This window comes from Moschus berezovskii, chromosome 4 (genome assembly GCF_049115385.1).
Source record: "Moschus berezovskii isolate FMDL1 chromosome 4, NW_MosBer_1.0, whole genome shotgun sequence".
Lineage (NCBI taxonomy): Eukaryota > Metazoa > Chordata > Mammalia > Artiodactyla > Moschidae > Moschus > Moschus berezovskii.
The window spans coordinates 101,399,409-101,421,107 of NC_142463.1; the positions used below are offsets into that span (position 1 = coordinate 101,399,409).

General features: G+C 46.1%; 2 protein-coding genes across 5 annotated transcripts in view; both read right to left on the reverse strand.

The window, feature by feature from the left end:
- Window positions 1-5,117: 5,117 nt before the first annotated feature.
- BCL9 (BCL9 transcription coactivator) lies at window positions 5,118-20,713 on the reverse strand. Of its 2 annotated transcripts, none has more exons than XM_088835667.1 (7): window positions 20,579-20,713; window positions 19,551-19,645; window positions 17,707-17,896; window positions 16,716-16,815; window positions 10,747-12,988; window positions 9,302-9,562; window positions 5,118-7,956 (listed from the first exon to the last, which is right to left on the reverse strand). In XM_088835667.1, exons 1-7 carry the CDS (start codon window positions 20,629-20,631, stop codon window positions 6,839-6,841), a joined length of 4,059 nt encoding a protein of 1,352 aa, XP_088691793.1. In that variant the 5' UTR covers window positions 20,632-20,713; the 3' UTR covers window positions 5,118-6,838. The 2 variants fall into 2 exon arrangements, with proteins under 2 accessions (XP_088691793.1, XP_055258028.1); XM_055402053.2 differs by having other exon boundaries at window positions 19,329-19,645.
- LOC148778126 (uncharacterized) overlaps window positions 20,673-21,699 on the reverse strand; it is an 84,951-nt gene continuing 83,924 nt past the window's right edge. For all 3 annotated transcript variants that reach the window (XM_088835670.1, XM_088835668.1, XM_088835669.1), the window contains one exon: window positions 20,673-20,891. In XM_088835670.1, the coding sequence (XP_088691796.1) occupies window positions 20,673-20,879 (207 nt within the window). In that variant the 5' untranslated portion in view covers window positions 20,880-20,891. The remainder of the gene's footprint in view (window positions 20,892-21,699) is intronic.

A 21,699-nucleotide genomic window follows, 5' to 3' on the forward strand; every position in this document is an offset into this window, starting at 1 on the left:
TACTTCATATGGCTGCGATCCCTGTTTTTCCTTATTGTTATTATTACATTTAAATCATAATGGTTATATTTTAAAGCTCTTGCAAACAGTAAGCATAAGAGAAATAAAGAAATCCTACGGATTGTGTAGCTTCCTTGACAAGGGAAAAACCAACTCATCTTTACAACAGTGTACTGACATTTCAAAACTGGCATTTAATTATTTACATACTCTAATATATTAAACCACTCCAGTCCTCTTGCCTGGAAAATCCCATGGATGGAGGAGCCTGGTAGGCTGCAGTCCATGGGCTTGCTAAGAGTTGGACATGACTGAGCAACTTCACTTTCACTTTTCACTTTCATGCATTGGAGAAGGAAATGGCAACCCACTCCGGTGTTCTTGCCCGGAGAATCCCAGGGACGGGGGAGCCTTGTAGGCTGCCATCTATGGGCTCGCAAAGAGTCGGACATGACTGAAGCAACTTAGCAGCAGCAGCAGTATATTAAAAGTACATATACATTTGTATAAGTAAATCTGTGTGTGTGTATATAAAAAATTTTAATAGCTCAACTACTGACAGCTAAAATAGAGAACTTCACCAAAGCGTGGGAGAACTCCTGCTGTTTAGAGAACAAAATAAATCACAGTAATCCATGATTCCCTGTAACCAAATACATTTTGAGTGAACGCAGTGGTGATGACTCAGTATCTAGCAAGGTGCTGGGCCTGGCCGGACTGTGTTTGGTGCTAGGAACTAGGTAGCCAGAGGCCAGCACCCCAGAGCTCATAAAGCACATCCAACAGCACGTGCTTAGATCAGACTGACTCATGGGGGTGGGTGGGAGCTCCAGGAGAAGAAATGCATGTTGTACTGTGGGATTTCTATGTGGGAAATGGGGAAGATAAAAGCTCCTGAAAGACTGGCAAAGAGGAAAAACAGGCTCCCAGGAGTCTTCAACAGAACTTAAGCTGTGGAAAAAAAAAAAAAATCTTGAAAAGTTAAATCCACCCTGTACAGTAATTTTGTTTAGTTGCTAAATTGTGTCCAATTTTTTGCAACCCCATAGACTGTAACTCACCAGGCTCTTCTGTTCTTGGGATTTTCCAAACAAGAATACTGGAGTGGGTTGCCATTTCCTCCTCCAGGGGATCTTTCGGACCCAGGGATCGAACTGGGATCGAACCCACATCTTCTGCATTTGCAGGTGGATTCTTTATTGCTGAGCCACCAGGGAAGCCCCAACAATAATTAATGGGACATTAAATACCATTAAGATTTCTAAGTCCCTTTCACCTTTGACCCTAGCTCCAGCCACAGGACAAAGGAAGAGGGAGGCTAGCCCAGAGCTGTGGGCAGGCTGTACAGTATGAAGAACCAGACTTCCCAGAATCACACATCATGTCCTGTCCTGTCCCCCTCCCGCCACAGGGCAGACCTGAACTTTCTTAGGGCTGGATTGCGTTTTTAAACCTGTTCTTTGGAACCCCAGGTCCCTCATAATTGCTTCGGGCTCTGAGGTGGGGTTTTGCAAGAGAAGCCTGAGTTCTTGTATGTTTGATGAAATAACTGGATTTTTTTCATGCTTTAAATATGTGTGAGGCACTCATTTCTGAACCTTCTCTTTATCTTCTTTCTGTGATCATCTACTTACCCTCTTCCCCAGGCAGTGTTGGTTGCCAAGCACAACTAAGCACTGGGCCAGAAAGTTAACAGTTGAAGTGTGGTTACCTGCAGGCAGAAAACAGATCCCGTCTGTTACAGTAACCCAGATAAGGAGCCATGTCAGATGCTTTGTTATTTATACAACCCTTAGAGTGTATCTTCTTTTCAACTTAGTTTATTATTTAACTCTCTCCAATATAAAATATTGGGTCACAAACTGGTTTCTGTGCTCTATAAATTGTTTGCTTTAAATGTGTCATTAGAATTTTACAACCAAATTAAGCTCCCTGACTTTTCTTAAATATGTGTTTGTGACTTTGAAAAATATGAGTCGTCTGGGTTAGAGAAAAGAAAGTGGCAGTAGGCTCAAGTTATTAAGCAGCAGAGGAAATATGATCCAATTTGATGTTTTTTTAAAGCAAGAGAGATGAGTCTGTGAGTTTAAAGATTTTGTAGAATAAACAAGTTTTTGCAAAATCTTCCTGTGATTCTCTCACTCCATCCCCACCCTGTCCTTCACACCCAGCGCAGAAATCTTTCCGCAGAACCTATCTGATCACCAGAGTCCCTTGCTTAAATCTGTGAAGGTAAACTCCCTGGGCCACCCTGGGTTCTCCCACGACCTGCTCTCTCTGAGCTCATTTCTTCTCTCCACCTCCCTCCCTTAAAAAGCCCCCCATTGCAACAAGTAGGCCTTTGCAGCCCCCATGTCCTGTTTAAAAGCCCACCAGCACCCTCCACTGGGAAGTGCTTCCTCCTTCAAGAGTTAAGTTCAAAACCACCTTTCATGGCGGTTTCCCTGGACCTTCCTCTGGCCAGTGGCACTCAGCTGCCACTTTCCCCGTGGCAGCGATCAGAGTATGGAATGTCGATTTACAACACTTGTTTCCTGGCCCCTGTCTTAGCGCAGTTCTTGACACACAAGACGCTGTCTGCTGCTGCTGCTGCCGCTGCTAAGTCATTTCAGTTGTGTCCGACTCTATGCGACCCCATAGACGGCAGCCGACCAGGCTCCGCCGTCCCTGGGATTCTCCAGGCAAGAACACTGGAGTGGGTTGCCATTTCCTTCTCCAATGTGTGAAAGTGAAAAGTGAAAGTGAAGTCGCTCAGTCGTGTCCGACTCGTAGCGACCCCGTGGACTGCAGCCCACCAGACTCCTCTGTCCATGTGATTTTCTAGGCTAGAGTACTGGAGTGGCTTGCCATTGCCTTCTCCGAGATGCTGTCTAAGTGGTTGCTAATAAATGAATCTTTGAGTTTAAATACAGCTTTCCTCTCCTCTGAGCACTTTGAAGTCACTCAGAAAAGGAAAAGGAAGTGACTAAAGGGTAGACCGGAGAAGGCAATGGCAAGCCACTCCAGTACTCTTGCCTAGAAAATCGCATGGACAGAGGAGCCTGGTGGGCTTCTGTCCATGGGGTCGCTACGGGTCGGACACGACTGAGCGACTTCACTTTCACACATTGGAGAAGGAAATGGCAACCCACTCCAGTGCTCTTGCCTGGAGAATCCCAGGGACGGCGGAGCCTGGTTGGCTGCCGACTATGGGGTCGCACAGAGTCGGACACGACTGAAGCGACTTAGCAGCAGCAAAGGGTAGACTGTTTAAATGGAACACAGCACCCACCCTGTCTGGGGTCACCCCTGGCCACTGGGATGGAGAAAGCACAAAGAGAGACCCGGATCCCAGCACTGCTCTGGAGCTGCTGAGAATTCTCTTATTCCTAACAGGCCCAGCTGCTTCATTTGTGGGGCCCAGTATAAAAATGGAAATATGGGGCCCCTGCTCAAAGATTATTAAGAAAGTCAACACGTGACAGCAGAGCATTAAACTACTCTGGGGCCTGTGCAGCTGCCCCAGTGACAGAAGTTGTGTTATGATCACAACATCTAGAAGTACAGGAGAGTAGGGAGGATGGGAGAAATTTTGGATCAATTTTTTAAAGAATAACTTTAAAATATATAAAATTGTTTTAAAAACTTATTTTTCTTGCCCCTTCATAAGGCATCTCCAGTTTTGTTTGCTTGTTTTCATTTACAAGTGCAGATTCTTTTAAAAAGTAAATCACTTTGTTTCACATTATTTTAGGGAAAATACCACATGTGCTTCATTAGTTCTTAAGAAATGCTATGATCCACAGCCTTACCACTTAGCCTAGAATGAAGCAACATATTATTGCACTTCCTTCATTTAATCCCAGAATTTCAGGAGGGGCAGGGTGCGGGAGAGACCGGCTTGGCTTTCATGAGATTATGTTAACATGAAATATTTCTATCACCCTTTGTGGATTTTTTTTTAAAAAACCTTGCATCACTTATTCTTCATGCAAAAGCATCCAATCTGCCAAACGTGACTTTATTTCATAGCACGATTAGCAAATTGGAAATTGTGACATTTAACCCCTAAATGAAGTTTATCATATCAGATGGCTCATGATGAAACATATATGGCTAATGTAAATGAATGAAGATTTATGGTCTTTTCAAAACCCAACTACTTTGAACTGGTTAAGTTGATTTGCACTGCTGCAAGTTCTCCAGCAGGGGAACGACATGCATAGTGCCACATGTCCAGCCTCTCCCAGTGGGGGTCTACAAAGCTCCTACCTGCCTTTGTCTCCCTCCTTGGGACAGAAGCAAAGGGACCACACAGCATCAGTGACCACAACACTATGAGATGCAACAGGGAGTGGAGCTGCCCATGAAGCCAGACCAGTGGACCAGCACCAGGTCCCAGCCTTCCTTTCAGGGCTCTCATCTCGCGTGCCCCACGCTTAGCTGTTTCCCTGTTCTTTTTTATTAGTTCAAAGCTTAGAGAACCTAGGGATAGGGCAAAATCCCTGAAACAAAATCCTTATACTCTTAATTTCTCCACAATGTAAAAATTTCACTGCTTAGGTTCATCTGTAAAGATTTGATTGTGTCACAATTCTTAAACCAGTGAGCTTGGCATTCTCTTCTCCAAATGAGATGATTTACTGCCTGCTTCCTATGGCCCCTCAAAAGTTCGCAAGAGAATGCATGTGCGGTGGAGGTGCTGGTAGAGGAGGTGCTCAAATCAAATCTCACTTTTGTGGTCTGGGGCTCTTCTGTTACTGAGAAGACAGGGTTGCTGAGGGTAGAAGAGAAAGTGACTCTCAAAAACATTTCACAGAGAGAAACGTTCACAGGTCAGACTCAGACTGTGTGGGATTCCGGCAGAGCCCACTCTGTACGAGTCTGTCTGCAGATGACTGCACCTGCTGCTCCTCACTTAGATTCCCTCACCTGGGAAGAAACATGCACACAGACGCCCACTTGCTCAGCTGAAGATGCCTAGAACTCAGAAGAAATACATACACCAGAAACCTAACTGCACAGAAAACACAAACAGCCGGTCCTTAGATGCTTACCTTGCAGGGCTCATACATGGACGTGCTCAAGGTGTGTGCGTGGAAGTGAACTGTATAGACTGAGCAGGGCTGGCAGAAGCGAGCCGTGGGTAGGCAGGGAAGTGGGGAGGCAGAACGGACCACAGAAACCCACGTTTGCACACACAGTAATAATATTTTACTTTAACAAGCTCTAGGGACATTTCATAGCTTTTCAAATGACTATAACTTTGGCCTTCTTAAATACCGCACACCATTACACTGGCCCTCACAAAAATTCCTAGTAAAGACCATGAGCTGCCTCCAGAGATGAGGCCATGGGGACCAGGGCTGCTCTTCTGCCTACAGCTAAGATTTCATGCCTGAGACAGGAATAGCACTGGATCAATCTACAAGAGCAGTTACTTCTCAGCAGCAAGCAATACGTTTCATCTGCAAAAGCACTTTTCTATACCTTCCCTAACCTGTTGATCAAGTCTGATACAACGGTGCTACATTTCCGGGTCACATGGCAACCACTATGCCTAACACTCAGCAAACAGGAATCCAAATGGACAAAAAAAAGGCAATCCAATTTTGTAAGAAACAATATATTTTATTTTTCTGACACCACAGCTCTGGTGAGTGGTTTTGTACCAAATTTAATGGAGGTTACACAGAACGTTTTACGCATGGGAGGGGGAGGAAAGGGAAGGAACCACAAAATTAAAAACAGAAAAACAAAATCCTGGATAGCTTTTAGCATCTGTTCCACTCCCACATTAATAAAATTCACTTGGGAATTCCTAATAAAAGGAGAACAGAAAACAAGGTGGGCAGGGAAGGGTAAGATGGGGAAGAAAAGACGAAGGGCAAAGAAGACGGTCAAGCATCCCAAAGACAGACCTTTCCCTCCTGGAGCCGGGACGATGCTCGGCATGGAAGGTGAAGCTTGCTTAGATTTATTTCCCCAAAGTATCACCGTGTATTGCAGCTGCCAAAGGGAAAGAGAGGAGGGAAGCAGGGGGTCACCGGTGGGGGATACAACAGGGGGAAACTCACTCAACCAAGAGACGGGGAAGGAGAGGGGAGGGAAAACGAGAGAAAAATGTGCAGGTGGCTCTGTAGACTGGGAGAGGTGGACAGTGCTGAAGAGCACTTAAACCGGAAAACCAATGTCCTAAGCGTTATTATTTTTAAAAAGAAAAGTCTCCCCCTCCCCCCACCCCTCGCTGAACTTAGTTCCTTTTTTTGTGCTTTTCATTAATACTCTGCTCTGAGGTTGTAGTTTGGTTTTTCTATACACTGGAGTTGAAAGAAAATAGTCCAAAGGTCTGAAGATGGATTCTCCACCTAAAGTAAACAGCCCAGCATTCCTGTTCTCCTCTTGTCCCAAAGACTAAAGTCTCTGCTAAAATCCCTTTTACAATATAGTACAGTACACAAAAAAATAAAGCCCCAAGCAAAAACAAAACCAGAAAAGAATCCTGGGAGAAGCCAAGTCCAAAGGACGTAAACATACAGAGAACGGTGCAACACGTGACCCATGGCGATTCTCAAAGCACGGCTACAGATTCCCAAAAGGAGGTGCCATCACGGGATACCCAAGTCCACAAAAATAATTTTTAAAAAATAAATCTTAAAAAAAACACACCTGTTGATTAAATGAATAATTTGTTTTCACATAGATCCATACATTCTCAAGTTCCCCCCGCCCCCAAAGCAGCCCTTGGGTCTCTGTTCTCCTATTGCATGACCAACAGTGCTCCTGGAACGCCCTCATAGCAGCTCTCAGGACCTGGAATCTCATCTCAACAAGGATGGGCACATCCAGTCTTAGCAGCTTAAAACATCATGTTTCCTGGGTTGCCAGGTCCTTGGCTGAATCCACCCATGCCCACGTCAGCGGCCATGCCCCGGGGCCTCATCTGTGGGGGAATCATGATGTTCTGTTGGGGTCCCATCATGCCCGGCATGGACATCATCATGCCTGGAGAGCCCACGGGCCCAGGGTGAGTGTAGAGCCCGGCAGGCCCCCGATCCTTGCCAGCAATCATGCCCACGGCAGCAGCGGGATTGCTCATCAGGGTGGGCTGGCCGGGCATTGTAGATTGTGCTGGTGACATCATCCGATGGTGAGGTCCCATCATGCCTTGCTGGAGAAAGGCTGGTGGTCTCATAGGGTTGTGGCCTGGCATGGACGGAGCTGTACCAAGAGGGATGTCTGGAGTTCCCACGGGCCCTGGACCTCCCATGCCAGGTAATGCTAGTCCCATTCTGGGGGCTTGTTCGCCCATCATCCCCTGCATGTGCGAAAACCCAGGTCCAGGACCCTGGGGCTGTTTACGGCCTGGGACTTCCCCTCGAGGGAAATATTGCAGTGTCTGGCTAGGCTTCTCAGATGGGATAATGCGAGACAGGTCAAACTCAGGTATTCCGGTGGCTCCAGGTCGGATGACCTCCTGTAGATCTGGGTCTGTAAACACTGAAGGCATGCTGTTTCCCAGGACAGCGAAGGAGTCAGGACCCCCCGGGCCTCCAGGCTTGCAAAGTGCTGCATCTGCTGAACTTTGGGGCAGGTTGCTGGGGCGGCCAAGAGGCCCTTCTCCTGGGAAACCCATCCCTCCTGGGAAGTTGCCCTGCCCCCCACTGGGGCCATTGTGAGGAAACGGAACCTGCTGTGGAGGAGACTGAACTGGAGGGAAACCCTGGGGAAAACCCATACGTCCTTGAGGTACCATTGGAGGCTCCTGGGACCCATGCCCCATGATAGGATTGTGTGACATCAAACCAGGCCCCATAGGGACTCCATGAGGAGGTATGTTGGGTCCCATGGCGTTCGGAGAGGGCATCTGATTGGAGTGAGAAAGTGGCTGGGTCATTCCCATTGGGCTGAGGGTTGGCATTGGAACCACGGGGTTTGGACCTGAAATTCGAGGATTCTGTGTATTAATGCCCATTCCTAGAAAAATAAAGATATCAAAGGAATCAATTTCACCAAAAGTCACTCAGAAAAACTATTATAAATCAAATTAACAGAAAAAGTTGCTATGCATCAAATGTGCATGGGACTGTGCTGAGAAAATACACAATGGACAATCTACCCTCAGGAAGATTATAACACATTTTGGGGCACACAAACCAACAGCTCCACAAGACAATGTATTACTGAGCTTTAAACTGTATGACATATATGTATATAGAAGACACCTAGAAAGAAAGTCTCCTGAATGAAAAGCTACAAGTTAACACACAAATGAGTACAGCCTTCTTCACTGGAGGTATTTAATTCGGAAGAAAACAATTTGCCTAGATGACCAGTAGTACGATCCTTTTTGGAGAAAGAGGATTCATCAGTCCTACAGGTCCAAGAATCAGAAGTAACAGCAACGAGGAAACCAAACAGGCCTTTTTCAATTGATCCATGGCATCACTATTTTACACTGCCTTACAGGGAGAGCATTTCAAACTCTAGATTATATAAAATGGTGAAGAAAAGCTAACTTTTAATGGAAAAGGAAAACACGCAGGTTCTACCATGGCCTCTGGGACATTTAAATATTTGGTTTCTCCATGAAGTTAACCACCGAGTATGGTAAGAATGATGCTTATGCCATCCACGGAGCATGGCCTAACCCGACTGATGATAAAAAGCATTCTTAACAATCAGAATGGAACTGGAACCAGAAACCCATGGCTGAAGTTATTATGGTCTCTTTGTTGACCACCTTTGCCCTCCCACATCATTTCCTGTTAGTGAGATTTGGGGAGATGGGAGGTGTAGGAGTGAAGGAGAACAAAATGAGGAGGGAAGGGAGGAATTTTATTTTCTCTCTGGGCCTAAAGAAAGTGCTTCTCTAGGAAATAGAGGTTTTCCATTGTCTGAAATCCTGTGGCTGCTTGTGGTTTGAGGCTGCCCTTTCAGGAACAGTTGAGGACTCAAGACATTCCTATCAGCATATTAAAAAGATACTGCTTTCAGTCTCGCTCCAGGAGGAGCCATCGCCTAAAAATAAGCACATCGAGGTACACAGAAGCATCAGAACTTCTCTAAGAAAATGACAAGAACACTAAAGAAACTTGTTTTCTTATCCACAAAGACAGAATTAAATAAGCTAATCCAAAAAAGCGTTACTCTCCTCCTCTAGGCAAGACATTTTAGTTTTACTGAAACTAACTTAGGTGGTACACTTTTTCAACCTGCTGAACGTCCAGCTTATTGAGATCTACAGATAAAGAAAACACCTCAAGATGTTTTACTTTTGTCAACAGCAATAGGGCCATATCCTATCTTCCTGATTTCTTACCTGGCATATTATTCATTGATGGCAAGTTGGGAGAACGAGCTGGAGGGGAGTCGTCATCTGAGCTGGCCACGGTCTTGATGGCGTCGTGGTATAACGGGGTAGAACTGGGCATTGCAAACTTGGACATTCGAGACATCATAATAGACAGTGGGTTCTGGGAAAGGGTCGGCTCTGGAGGCATGGTGTAAGGTGTACTAGAGGGAAGACTTCCTGGGATACTCACAGAGGCAGACTGGCTGGCTGTAGGGGGTTGGGGGCCACCTAGGAGAAGAAAGCAAAATAAAAAAGGGCAGGGAATTAGATTCTCCTAAAGGTTCTTGGGCCTGTGATTATGAACTAGCAGGGCCAGGAATGAGAGAGATGAATGGGACAGTGTTATTAGACCCAGGACATGAACCATCAGTCTTCTAGTCAAGCTCCTTGTGTGTGCAGAGGGAGATGGCAGCGTGCGATGGAGGTGACAGCTCAGCAGATGGGAGGACATCGCACCAAGGATGCGTGAGAAATATTACCTCAAACTTGGGAAAACCGCGTCTCACAAACAACTCCTTCACTGAAAACAATGGGAATAAGTATATCTCTTACCCGTGCCAATCACAATTCAGAATTCGCCTATGGCGTTAGTGTGCCTGGAAGCCAGATGAGCCATCCCACCCTGGGTACTGACCAAAGCACCCTACACGTGCTCCTGACTGATTTCCGCCACCAAGATGTCTGCGTGCCAAAGGTCTGAGGGAGCCGCTCCACTGGACTGCTTTATAGAGAACTGCTACCCACCAGAGAGACACACTGGTGTTTAACCTGGTAGGATAAACCTATCTCATCCTGATTCTAGTCTTTCTCAAGTGGAGACAGCACAGACCTAGTATTTACACCTCAGTGCTCATCTACTGACCGCCTCTGGTCCTGTTCACAAAACCACCATCATCAGTGAGAACTTTCCCAGGAAGAAAATACTAATAAATTGCAGCTGATCTGTGAGAATAGCAGTCTACCAAGGAGAAGGTTTTGGAAACTGTTTTGATGGTCAACACATATTACGAGAACCACTCAAGTCTCTCAGCAGTCTCCCCTCTTTGCTTGGGATGACACTCACACTCTCTTAACACGAAGGCAGACCTCTGAAATGAGTGGGGCTGGTGTTTAAAGGAAACACATTTATCCACTGTTAAGACATTTTCAGTGAAATGATATGCATTTCCCATTCTCCTCCCAGTCCTATCTCATAAACATATTTTGCACTAAAGCCTATCTTCACCAGGATTGGACACTTGAGCATAACCCATGTGAGTACCGACTCTGCACCTTGCCACACATACATCCATCTTGGCAAAAGCCCCCTCCTCTGGCTGCATAATCAGGACACCAGTTTTCTTAAAGTACGCAAACCAGGCTTTCACAATCTCTGGAGATAAGTGCAACTGTGAGGATGCGAACATACTGACCTGACTCTACACTTGCCAGCATGGCTGGGGAGGCCATGGTGAGGGGCGCTTTGTGGTTTGGAGGGATCCCAGGACTCTGAAGGGGAGGTTTTGGAGACGAGGTCCATCCAGGTGACGGGGTGGGAAGTGATGGAGACTTGAGGTGAACAGGCGAAGCAGCAGCAGACCCCAAGACGGGTGGGGACTTAATGGAAGCAGCGGCAGCTGGGCCCGCCAGCATGCCTGCCAGCTGCGACGGAGTCTGGGGGGACTTGAGGTTCCCCGAGGGTGAGCCCAGCATTGGTGACTGGACTTGGCGCATCGTGGGAGATTTCAGAGGGTTGATGCCTGGGGAATGCACCTGGCTGCCTGCCACAGATATATCCACGGGCTTCCGCCCCAGGCCGCGCTGAACGGGAGGAGCTGTGTTGAGGCTAGTGGGGTTATTGGAAGGGTTGAGAGGTAGTGGTGGCATATGACTGAGCCGGCTGTTAGTCCTTTGGTCGGGCCCCATGGGTTCTCTGAGATTCCGCAAGCCACTGTTGCTGCCTGGACCCTGAGACATGGGGAGGAACGGCCTGGGGCCCATGCCATACTCTTGCTGCGGATGCTCGCCGAACGGCAGGGGCACCATCTTCTGCTGAGCAGGCAGCATGTCCGCGCCACCCGCACGGAGCTTCAGCATCTCCTCGGGCCCTGTCCCAGCCTCTCTCATCTTCTGAGGTATCATCTGAGAGTTGGATCCCATGCTGACATTTAGACTGACATCTCCTTTCATCCCACTGGGAACCATCCCAAACTCGAGTTCCCGGCCGGGGCCCAGCTGCGGTGGCATTCCTTTTGGAAAGTCACCCCTGGAAGGGCTCAGTGGGCCCTCCACTGGTATCCGCGGGAAGATGGGATTATTCCCTGGTTCCACATGGCGCTGGGAGCCTGGGATCATCCTGTTCATCTCCATTCCAGGCCTGATGCCTTCCACGCTCATCCCTGGGGGCAGTCCCAGCTGCTTCTCTGCCAGCTGCTGTTGAAACATCTCTTCAGACAATCCTTGGGGGTTTGGGAAGCGCTCCCCTCGGCCAGGACCACTGAAGACGCCCTGGCCAGGCGGGAAGTTTCGACCGTCTGGGATTTTTGGCACATCGTCTGGCCAGCTGACTGCAGAAAGGCCTGGTCGCGATGCCGGGTTGGGGACATTGGGTCCCTCCATCTCAGAATTCATCATTCCTGCAAATCCAGGGAGGCGCATTTGGCTCCCTGGCATGTTGGGGTGGGGAGCCATGGCTCTTGGGGGCAGAGAATGGGGCATGGTGATTCCGTCGGCAAAGGGCTCTGTGCCCCCAGGCCCCCAGGCCTCACCAGGGGTCATCTGGTACGGAGGGGGGGGCCCTCGGACCACTCCCCGCGGCCCGTGCTGATGGACCATCATGTCCTGGAGGGAGCACTGCTGCACGACCACTTGCTCCTGCTTCCTCCTCTTCTCTTCGTAGAACTCCTGCTGCAATTTCAGCCACGCTATCTGCTCAGGGGTCATGTGATCCAGGTGGTCGGGTCCGATGGGCCCAGACTGGGAGTTCATGGAGGGTGGAACCATTTCATCTGGAGAAAAGGGCACATCTCTGTGTGCTTGAGGGCCAAACGGAGCCCCCACGTCTGTCCGGGGCCCAGGTCCCTTACCTAGGCTTTGGGATTGAACCATCATGGCCTGTATAGGCCCTTCTGGTTTTTTCTGAGGTCCATCTAATACCCCAGTGTTCTGCTGGGGTCCCCCACTCTGTCCTCCTGGAAATTCCTTCTCATCGGGGAAAAGCATTCGCTGGATATCTCTGAGCGTTTGTAAGGAGCGCTCCCGGTGCTCCAGCTGCTCCTGAGATAGTCCATCAGGGTTCTCCCCCAGTGTGGGGGGCTCTCCACTGGACACCGGTGGAGGCGGGGGGGCTTTGGGATCTGCTGAAGAGCTATTGCTCCCCTGGGAGACAGGGGTCACGGCTCGGTTGTTGGGCGTTGAGTTTGGCCCGGTACTGTCTGGGGGCAGTGGAGTGGAGCCGGCAGGGCTGCCAACAGAAGGGATCAGTTTGTTTTCTACCCCAGGACTGTCCCGGTCCAGGGGACGCGGTGGGGCAGCAGGCTTGGGTGCTGGTGCCGGAATGGGGGGAGTTGGCTGCAGCCTGGTGTTCTGGGAAGAATTCTGGTCCTGGTTGGCTGGAGCTGGGGGCTGTTGTGGGAGAGGTTTCGGATCATTTCGAAGGGCAGATATCTGTGTGTTCTGAAGATAAACGAGATTTTAAAAATCATTGGTAAATTGAACAAAAGGGCAATGAAAAGAGCATGATATGTTATAAAGGACTGGTCCCAGCCACATAAATCTACACTGACACTTGCTGTAGAAACTGCTCATGTACAAACCCCATAGACAAGAAGACATTTTGATTTCTTCCCTCACATTCTACTGTCAAACGGTATCCTCTTTCCCAAGCTGAAGATTAGGTTTCAATAACTTCATAAGCATGCCAAGGGAAAGCCACTCTGCTGAGTGAATACATCTGAGTATCTATTTCGAGGAACAGGTTTGATGTCACATGTCTACTACGTGTTTCTGATTCAGGGAGAGATTAGTTTCTTGGTATGTGGGAGGCTGTACCTAACACCTTTTTCTTTCCCTGAAAGTATAAATGGGTATGTAGACTTCTCACTGTCAATCAAAGAGTCTGACGTTTTCAACTGAAAAAGAAAGTCCCTGTCACTTCCAGCTCAGTACTCTACCAGCCAGAGGAGGCAGGTGAGGCCGCTCCACTTCACTGTCTCCCCTGGCACGGTGACTAGTGAAGCACTCCTCTCCTTTAGTTTCCAAGCGGCCTGACATCTCCGATTTCTGTTTTCGGTTTGTGATCACTGATTCAATATTTGATAAGAACTTGCACATTAACTGCAGTAAGATAATCTGTAGGCAAGAAACATCTGTGGAGAAATCTAAGGCTAGCTTGTGGTGTCTCTTGATCTGTTCTTTCCAATAGACAGCACATGGCCCTTTCTACAGGCTGGATAAGTGTCTTATTATTATTTATTAAGTACCAATGCCACATTTAAGTCCTGGATAAAGGCAGGCTCACCTGTAAGAGGTGACATGGATGTTGTCAGTGTTTGGAAAAGGGATATAAAATGTTCTGCATCTATGCCTTGGCCCTGCTGAAGGTTCAGGTACTAGAGAAGGGCGGTACTGAAGAACAGAAGGGCCCAGCCTACCATTCCATCAAGGGATCTCGAGAGCTGCAGGATCCCTTTTGGATGTTCATTTCCTTCTACCTGTTCACTTAATCCAGTCTGTATTTCCAAACCCCTAAGGCTCTTACTTACATCCCCACCTATTCTCTGGAATGTTTCTCGAGGTACAAATTTGTACAGAAATCATTACATGTATCCCTGCACACGAACAGCTCACGTTCTATGGACATGTATGCTCCACTTGCTGGTATTCTCCATGCATCTATGCCTGCAGACCCAGACTGAGGTGGGGCAGACTGGCTGAACCTAGATGACTCTGGACATCACAGTGTCCTCGGCGTCTCTATTTAACTGGAGTCTGTAGGTCACCTTAATTTTCTCTCCAGAGCCAGTTTACGTTTGGTTTTGTTGGCCAGGCTGTGTTTGTGTGTTAAGGGTGGATACTCATTTCCTATAAGGGTGACTGTGACAGAAGAAATGGTTTAGTACCACTCTTTTTATTTTAGATTTGGAGCAATGGTGACTGGACTATTCCCAATACCCTCCTTAACTCCTCTTCAGATTTCATTTTAGTACTAGAGGAAGTGGAGGTAAAAACTGTATGAAGATCTGTCATTAAGTCAATAAAACACTGGTTTGAGCTGCAATGTGCCCTATATATTCCAGAACAATATAAAATATAAATACTTCTAAAGTATAAATTAAAAATATATACACTTAAAATATTATATATACAATTCTTCTACCCTTAAGTTGTGGAGATACAGAGAGACATGAAATTCCTTTGCTTGGTCTAGGAAAGCCCAAGCCCTGCTATGTCACGGGGAGGCATCCTAGGTTCTCATACAACATGGACAAAATGTCATCTATTCTATACTGAATTGTCACTTCAGTCATTTAACCTTTCCCAAGTTTAAGACTCATCCCAGTTTTATATTTTATGCTTCCTGAAAGCAGGGACTGTGTCTTGAACCTCTAGTGTCCCCATAGCACTGGGTGCAATGCCGTGACAATCTGAGACACAAGAAATACCATTTGGTTCAATTTGAGACACTACATATATTGAAACAACCACTGCATGCATGTTCTAATGTAGCTTACAGCAGGTGCTTAAGTTCCAGAGAGGAAACAAACATTAACTATAATTTTGAAAATATCAAGCAATTAAAAACATTCAATGGTTCTCTCACTCTGAAATAAATAAGAATCATTGTGAAAGTCACTGAGACTCTAATTATGGAATTATCAGCATGTACTCCAGTACTGCAGGGCGGCAGTAAACTGCTTCTTCTGTCACGGTCTATAGGAAACCAGTGTCCATCCTTAACTGTTGCTTTTTCTCTGTTCTTTAAGTAACTCAAGAGTATCTTTTTTTTTTTTTTTAATTCTGCTGTGTATGCAGGGTCTGAATTCAGAATTTCCCAGAGATGGCCACATTAAGGAAATTCTAAGATACCCATATGTCTCCTTTTTTATTTTGCACCTCTTCTCTTCTAGTAATTCATCAATATATCAGCATGCTAGCAGAAAGGGCCAGTGTGATGTGCCTAAAACTACACAACTAGGTTAAATGCTCAAAATGTAGCTGATACCAAGACTATCTCCCTACTGAACCCTCGTGGATTGTTGGTGGGGATGTATACTGGTGTAGGCACTATGGAAAACAGTGTGGAGATTCTACAAAGAATTACAAATACAACTAAGATATAATCCAGCAATTTCACTCCTGGCTATTTATCCGAAGAAAACAAAAACACCAATTATAAAACATATCCGTATCCCTATGTTGTTCACTGCAGCATTATTTACAATAGCCAAGACATGGAAGCAACCTAAGTGCCCATTAATAGATGAATAAAGACTATATGGTATGTACACACACACAATGGAGTATTACTTAGCCATTAAAAAAGAATGAAGCCTTGCCATTTTCAAAAACATGGATGGACCTAGAGGGTATTGTGCTAAGTGAAATAAGTCAGAGAAAGACAAACATGTGGAATCTAAAAAAACAAAGCAAATGATTAAACATAACTAAACAGGAACAGAGTCACAGATATAGAGAACAAACAGGTTGTTTAAAGAGAAGGGAGGACATACACAGGTGATGGGAATCAAGAGTACAATCTTTCAGTTACAAAACGAGAGTAATAGGTGTGAAATGTACAGTGTGGGGGATATAGTCAATAATTGTGAGATATCTCTGTACAGTGATACACGGTGACTAGACTTGTGATCACTTTGAAATGTATAGAAAGATCATTTCACTATGTTGTATACCACAAACTAACACAGTTTAGGTCAGTTAAACGTCACAAACAAACTCACAGAAAAACAGATTTGTCATTACCAAAAGTGGGGGGACTGGGGGAGAGGGAATTGGAGGAGGGCAGCAAAAAGGTATGAACTTCGAGTGATAGGATAAGCAAGTACTAGGAATGTAACGTATAACATGATAAATACAATTAATGCTGCTGTATGTTCTACATAAGAGTTAAGGAAGTACACCTAAGAGTTCTCATCACAAGGCAAAAAAAATTTTTTTGTCTTAAATTTTGTATGTATATGAGATGATAATCATTTTGTAATGTATGTGAGTTAAAGTATACAGTACAGTTGGCTGTACACTTTAACTTATACAGTGCTGTCCATCAACTACATCTCAATAAAACTGGAAGAGGGAAAAAAGATTATCAGTGAATTCATCATCTCCCACCTTTAGAGTCACCGTATAACCTTTAAACCATTATTCCACTTCTAAGATGACATACCAGAGGGGCTGTGCTTCTCTCTGTCTTGCTGTTAGAGATGTTCTGGATGTGGAAAGAGACGATAGTTTCAACCTGGCCCTTCAATACGGCTTCTGCAGCCCTGCAAAGAGAGAAGAGATGCACACTAGGACTTGTTTCGATTTCACTAACTGAAATTCTAAAGCATTTTAACCCCAGACGGAACTGGTATGAGAGAGGAAGAAGTATAAAGAACCACCAGCAATGCCCAGTGAGAAGAAATCAAGATAAAAAGGTTTTCATTACTTGTCTGTCATTTACTGTAACTCTTCTGAAATTTAAAAACAGCCATTAGCAAATCTCAAAAGAGGCATTAAAAAACTCCAGGTTTTTCCTTTAAACCCATCCACTCTAGTAGCTGTTTTATAGAGAATCCTAGTTCAAAATCCCAACCCAAGAAGGGTAAAATGAATTCTCACACCTTATCATAATTAAAGGTTGCCAAGATTCACTCTATATCTTAATTTTAAAAATGTTAGATGAAAAAAGTTAGAAAACTATGTAGTGGGTATTCACATTTTAAATAAATATCCAATGATTCATCTGTCCACTAGAAACATGTACCAAAACATTCATAATAGTTATCTCTGTAAATTCTTGAAACTTTTTATTTACATCTTCTAACTATTCTAAAATGGACATGTATTACTTATGTATGCCATTTTAAAAAGAATACTGAGTTGCAGAAAGGTGGGTACTGTGCCATTGATCCTTTTTCTGCTTAAAAGTGTATAGATGTTTATCTGTACAAGCATAAAAAGTTTCTCTGAAAGGAAAGCCAAGGAGCTACCATCAACGGCTGCCTTGGGAGTAGAGGGGTGGGGGCTTTATATTTTACTTTACCACTTTCTGCGGTGTTAACCTTAAGTAATAGTACAAGTGGCCAAAAAAAGGTCAATCTTCAAAGGGAGTAAGAATTTAGATGCCCAAACACGCAAGCCACACCAGCAGCAAGACACAGCCATTAACTTACTTATTAGCCATCTCAGTAGAGAACACATACACCACTTTGGCAGGAGTCTTCTGAGCGGGTGTGGGCTCTGGGGCAGTAGTCTGGCCATGGGAGGGGGTGGAAGACCTGGGGACTGTGGCATTTGACGGGGTCATCGAGTGTGGTGTGTGCTGGGAATCCTGGGACTTTATGTGGTCAGCAGAATTACATTCTAAAAAAATAAAAAGAAGATTCATGCTATAGAAAGTATAAAGCTTTCTTTTTTTCTGCCAGCATTTATAGCATCAAAATGCAAACACCTTGAAAATTTCAAGGAGGAAGTACCTTGCTAAGAGGAAATTCTTCTATTCGTAAAAATACAAATACATTTCTCCCATTTAAATGACTAAGTACAAAGCGCTCTTCCCCACATCCTTACTGCTCTACTACACATTCTTTGAAAAGTGTGAAAGTGTTAGTTGCTCAGTCGTATCCAACTCTTTGCAACCCCATGGACTGTAGCCTGCCAGGCTCCTCTGTCCCTGGAATTCTCCAGGCAAGAATACTGGAGTGGGTAGCCATTCCCTTCTCCGGGGGATATTCCCGACCCAGGGATTGAACCCAGGTCTCCTGCACTGCACGCAGCTTCTTTACCATCTAAGCCATCAGGGTTTAGATATTAGCATAAATGTCCCTCCTTCCTGGAAACCCTTTTGGAACCTCCCGGGCTGGATGTCCCTGCTAGTTAGACCCATAGCCCCCTAACTTCCCTTACTTCAGCATTTATCAAATTTTACTGTAATTTTTAAAATGATCTGCTATCTAGGTGCCTTTGAACCCTTGAGGATAGCAACTGTCTCGGTTTTGCTGACCATGGCACCCCCAGCACCCAGCATTGTGCTGGTGCTCAAAACAGGCCTCCCACAAACAACCTGAAGAAGAAAGGAAAGGCAGGGGAACAATTACCCAGGTGCCCATTTCAAATTTGGGTTGGCGAGGCACCGTTCCACTCCTTGAATATTAGTTTCACATTCTGGCCTACAGTTAAGATGTTTTATTTTACACTAAGTGAGGGAAAGCCTAAGAGCATAGCCAGGGATCCCATCCCCTTCGTGGCTCACTCCACTGTGGTGCCTAGTGGATCTCTACCACATGGAGCCCCTCATTCCCGCCACGGTGAAACTGGCTGGGACAAATCTGGACTTGTGCCAGGGCGGCCTCTTGTACCTACGACTGGCAAAATGGCAGCCAGAGCGCATGCAACCCAAGTCTTGAAGGACTAACTTCATGGAGAAGAGGAAGAGTTGTCATAAAAACTGCTCCAGTGTGGGTTCTGGCATAGACAAACTAGAGCTACTGGCTTGACACTCAAGTACACAAAAGCATTGAAACCAGAAACATCCATAAGTACATAGTTAGGGTCACGCAACATCCTCAAACACTTGCATCCTCAAGGGCAAGAACTCAACAAGGTCATTCCAAACTATTCTTCATTTCGTAGGAAAATGACCAGAAAGTTTCATCTGAAACTCTGAGAACTCCTGGATCTGATTCCTACTCTCCCCACTTGGCTACTATTAGGCTCTCTGGCATCCGTCCATGTCAGAGGCCCTCCCTCAGGAATACCTACTTCCCTCTGAGTCTCAAAGATCTTATAGACATACCTTTCATGTCAGAGTCATCGTTTGGAGTCCCAGGATCTCTCTGATCAAAGGAGTCGGCGGAAATACTTCGCTCCCTTTTCCCCTTGCCCTTGGCACCATTTCCAGCCCCATTCTTCAGCCCCATGCTCCCACCTGGGCCAGGGAGTGCTTTAGGGGTATGGCCCCCACTCTTGGAGTCACAGGGGGATGGCTGGGATTGGCTGGCTGAGCCCCCCTGTTTACCCTGATTGGAGAATTTGGAATCCAGCTGGGGGTTTCCAGATGGGGACATCACTGTAGGGGGACGGACCATCACCTCCTGCTTTGACTTAGGGCTACTAGAAGAGACAAATAACAAAGGGAGATCAGACACCAGACAAGACTGGGCAGCACAAATCAGAGAGGTCTGATTTCTATCACACGTCAGGGAGACCTGGACAGCTAAAGTAACCACCCCACCTTTCACCCTGCTTGTTCTCTTCTCCCCATTCTCATCTCAGAGCTCTCAACAGAGAGGAGGATTTGGGCAGAGTGGCCTGCCTCGTCTCGGGAACCCTAGAGTCACATGGGGACCCATCGCTAGGGCTTCTGTCAATAAAGGACAACGGTTTCTATGTACATAGAGAAATGACTCTCACACTAAGACTAGCTCAGAGTAAACAAACAGACATCGTTAAGATCAAAATACTACCCAACCCTCGGCTGATGAACAAGGAACAGCTGTAACACGAGACTGGCTTCCCTGCTGGAAAATACGAGCAGGTCTGGGAGAGTGTGAGGAAACCCGCTGGGGACTGGCAGGTTAGGGAAACCCTCCAGGACACTAATCACCAAATAAGAAGGATCATACCAGAGCAGACACGCTAACCACTGCCTCCAGGGACAGAGGAAGAAATCTTTTAAGATATCAATTTTGTGGAACAGAGGAAAAAGCTTCACAGTGGGGGTCAGGGGCTGGTGTTTTAGTTCTAGGACCTTAGGAATCCTCAGCATTGTAGGTCTCAGTTTCCTCATTTGCCAAGTTTAGCACATTGTACTGGATGGTTTTTAATGCTTTGTTGAGGAAGGGGGCTATAACGAGGAGCAGTCAGGTAACGATGGACAAATGAATAAGAGAACACTAACCTAAACTCTGACTCACTATTCTATCACTGTTGACTTGAGTCTTTTCCTTTTCCCATTTGGGTCTCATGATTCAACATACTGTTCCACGTGTTCAGGGTCCACTATGATGTCCCCAAGGGGCAGCTGGGCCAGGCCCTAGGCCTCACCTCTGTGTGTTTCCTGACGGAGAGTTCCTCACTTTAGGGTTACTGGAATGCATTGATTGAAATCCTGAGCTTGCAGCCACAAACAGGGACGGGCTCACCGAGTTCCTCTCGGGCTGCAGCAGAAACAGCTGCTGGGGGCAGTGGCAGGGGCCCACTGCGTGCTGGGTGCGTCCCTTAGCGCTGGCTGCCTGCACGCCTTTTTCCTCTTTGTTTTTCTCTGCTGTGGAAGTGGGTCCTGTCCCCTTGCGGCTCCAGCATTCTCTGGGTGTGTGCCTCCGGCTGCCAAAGGAAAATCTCGCATCTCCAGGGCACACTGGGAACAGAAACAGAGACATCCAACACCCTTACAGCAGGACCAAGGCTAAAGCCCCACCTCAACAGTGCAGAGGCAGATGGTTCCTCAGCCTCCCTCAGGGTGAAAGGGCGATGTTCATATTCTGGCCAAAAGGCTCTAGTGCTAAAGCAGAGAAAGAGTGACTAAGAGTTTCTGCCAGGCATACAAGCCTCCCACCCAAGCATCATATACCAGTCGTTTGTAAGCAGACGAGAAAAACATTTTTATCTTTAGCTGTGTATTCTCCCTTACATTTCTCTACTTCCAAATACAAAACCCTCAAAAACTTGGGTTCTTCTTTCTTTAAAATAATGCTCTGAAACCACTGGGTACTCCAAATCCATAGCAACTATCTGATGTTTCACCTCTGATGGCACTGAAATGCATCAAACCCAACCCAATTTCAAACCATGAAACAAATTACTCTCTGTTTATATTCTCAGGGCCTCAGGGTGGGGAAGACATTAAAGGAGGTACTTCTGAAATCAACTATTGAGCCAATACCAAATACAATCAGTTCTGCCCCCTGATTTCTATGATCTTTCTATTAAATTATGCTGAGTATATGTCCTATGTTCTCACTGCTTAATGACAGGAGCTGTAGGCATGGGTAAGCAAGAGAATGATCCATAATGCGGAGGTGAAAGAACATCTTTGAAGACTAAGATATTTTTTGAGCCAATTTGCAAGGCTAATTTGAAGCATAAAGGTCAAAAAAATATTTCCCAACCTAGGAAGAGAACAAATGAGAAAGCCCTTTATTTAGAGAAACCTAAACTGGTTCAGG